The sequence below is a fragment of the Stylophora pistillata genome, chromosome 6, assembly GCF_964205215.1.
Source record: "Stylophora pistillata chromosome 6, jaStyPist1.2, whole genome shotgun sequence".
In the NCBI taxonomy this organism is placed as follows: domain Eukaryota; kingdom Metazoa; phylum Cnidaria; class Anthozoa; order Scleractinia; family Pocilloporidae; genus Stylophora; species Stylophora pistillata.
In genome coordinates this window covers 19722075-19724574 of record NC_142524.1, presented here as the reverse complement: position 1 = coordinate 19724574, position 2500 = coordinate 19722075, and the positions used below count along the sequence as shown (strand labels likewise).

At 41.7% G+C, this 2500-nt stretch overlaps 1 protein-coding gene across 1 annotated transcript in view; it reads left to right on the top strand.

Annotated features, from left to right (window-relative positions):
* The window catches only part of LOC148728679 (uncharacterized), a 2450-nt gene extending 1838 nt beyond the window's left edge, over positions 1-612 (top strand). The window contains exon 1 of the mRNA XM_088725564.1: positions 1-612. This exon is cut by the window's left edge and continues 1838 nt beyond it. Within this exon, the coding sequence (XP_088581690.1) occupies positions 1-382 (382 nt within the window). The 3' untranslated portion in view covers positions 383-612.
* The last annotated feature ends 1888 nt before the right edge of the window (positions 613-2500 follow it).

Below are 2500 nucleotides of genomic sequence, written 5' to 3'. Positions count from 1 at the left end.
TGCACGGTTATGTTGCCCAGTACAGGTGCAAGCACTACGTCCAACTGCTGTATCAGTCCAGGACCTAAAGCAATTTAGTTTCATTACTGATGCAGAGGTTGTACAGCTTGTGGAAGAGCTGCCAAACTATCTGGCCACTGCTGATGGTGCAGCCATTGAAACAGAAGAAGACAAAGTACATTGGTGGGCTACACATGCCGCTGCTCTCCCAAATTGGTCTGCTGCAGTCAAAAAGATCTTGTTGGTGCAGCCTAGTTCAGCATCGGCTGAACGAGTGTTTAGCCTGCTACAAAATGCATTTAGTAAGCAGCAAGAGGCAGCATTAGAGGAAACAGTGGAAACATCGGTCATGTTACGTTACAATGACAATAAGCGCACATGAAATCATGAATTATGTGTCGGTAGAGGGGTAGCTGGTGGTGCAAAACCTTCAGGGACAGTGTAAATATTGTAAATATTGAAAGAACATGGCTTTATACCACAAACACTCGTTTATGTCAGAGAAACTTTATATCCTTAATAAGCATATTAGCAAAGTTTGTTTTGTTCGAATACAATCACGTGGTTGCGTTAAGCGAAATTTATTAATTAAATCGTTATTTGAGTTGTAAATCAATCTCTTACACCCAAAAATAGAAAGCAACTTTTGAGAAACTTTTGGATTTTGGGGCAACTTTTGAGCAACTTTTAGAATTTTGGAGCAACTTTTGAGCAACTTTTTTGGAAAATTGGAGCAACTTTTTGAGAAAATTGGAGCAACTTAGGGACAGCCCTATTTTCCGACCGACATTCCAATTAATTAAACCTAATTCCTGTAAGCCTTTTCGAGATTTTGGACATAAAGGGAAGAAAGAAAGCGAGATATCAATCAGGGAGCACGTGGTGTGACACCTGTGAAATAAAATTTTAACAAAGTGCCGAAGGAGACTGAGGTATGGCGATAACAGATGGGACGTATACAAAACATGGACCGGGGTTCATGGACCACCCCTATGGACCCAGTCCATGGACCACCCCTATGGACCCAGTCCATGGACCACCCCTATGAACCACCCCACTGGAACTGAGCTTTGTCGTACACGTGGGAAACATGGAGGAAGGTGAGAAGGGAAAGTGTCGCTATTTTACAATTTTGTATAATTTTGTATGTTCCTTTGCAAATACATTCATATCTGTTTTAGTAAAAGGACTTCCTTTTACGCGGGGTAGTACAACAAAGTCTTGCGACTCTTCATAGCCCGCAATACAGGCGTACTTTGTGGGTACGAGCAATAAATACTCACCTGAACTTTGGATCATTTCAAGGCAGGTGCTATCTTGGATGTGGGAGCGCGAAGGGGCTGGTGCGAGTTTATGTTATCCGGTAACCTACCCCCTCCAAGGTTACGCTGCGTTTAATACGGAAACTAAATGATTCTGTGCTCTCTCATTAAAATCACAAGCTATCCATTGGACTTTTTCATCAATATACCTTGATTAAAAATTTGTGTTTGGAGATTCCTAGGCGTGGGAAATTCTTTAAATCCCGGTTTTAAAAAACACACTCCCGACAAATTAATTCCATGTGCTCACAACTTTAATCTCGTTCCAGTCCCCCACACGGGGTGGCGCCTGGCGCTTACAAAAACAACAAACAAATAAGAAATCGCGTGTCCAGTGTTCGTAGGGTAAACTTCGCTTATAAAATGAATCGACTTATTTTTATGCTCGATAGAGTATAATAAGCGGGGTATGGGTGTCTTCCCAATCGAATTGCAATTTGGAAGTGTTAGAATGAAAATATTGGGGGTAGAAATCCACTCGATCTTGCCATTTATGGGGGCGCGATAAATACGAGTCCGTGTTTTTCATACCCTGACCTCCGGTAAGTTTTCATATTAACAGGGGCGATCTCCTTTTCATAAAATTAGGGGTGGTCCATGGACCGGGTCCATAGGGGTGGTCCATGGACCCCGGTCCATGTTTTATATACGTCCTTACAGATGGATTTCGTTGTGAACTATGTTGACTCAAAATCATGCATTTGGTTTCGTTTTGATTTAAATCTAGGAAAGTTGCTCTTGAGGATTGGAAAAATTACGAAAAAAGAAGCCATTTGTTTTTTAAACAAAGTTAAATATCTATCATTGCAAAACGAATTACTGTTAATTTTACATAGGTAAACTTCCACTATTTTATTCCTCATGTATGAAACGTAAGACAGCAACCCACCCATCCCCCCCCAGGGGAAGACATCCACCATACAGTAACCTCGTGTGTGGGAAATTAACTTCTCCTACCCCTAACCCTGCAGGAGACGGTTTATTCGTCGTTATCCGAGAAGACTAGAATGTCTATCCATTTCTTGATATTATAGAAAGGTAGCAAATTCCTCTCAGTTATTTTTAAGACCATGAGTACTGGTCTGGCTGGGGCTCGAACCCTCGACCTCCCGCACAACACAATCCGGCGCTCTAATCATGTAATGCCACAAAGGTTGCTAGATAAAGCTATTGCATTT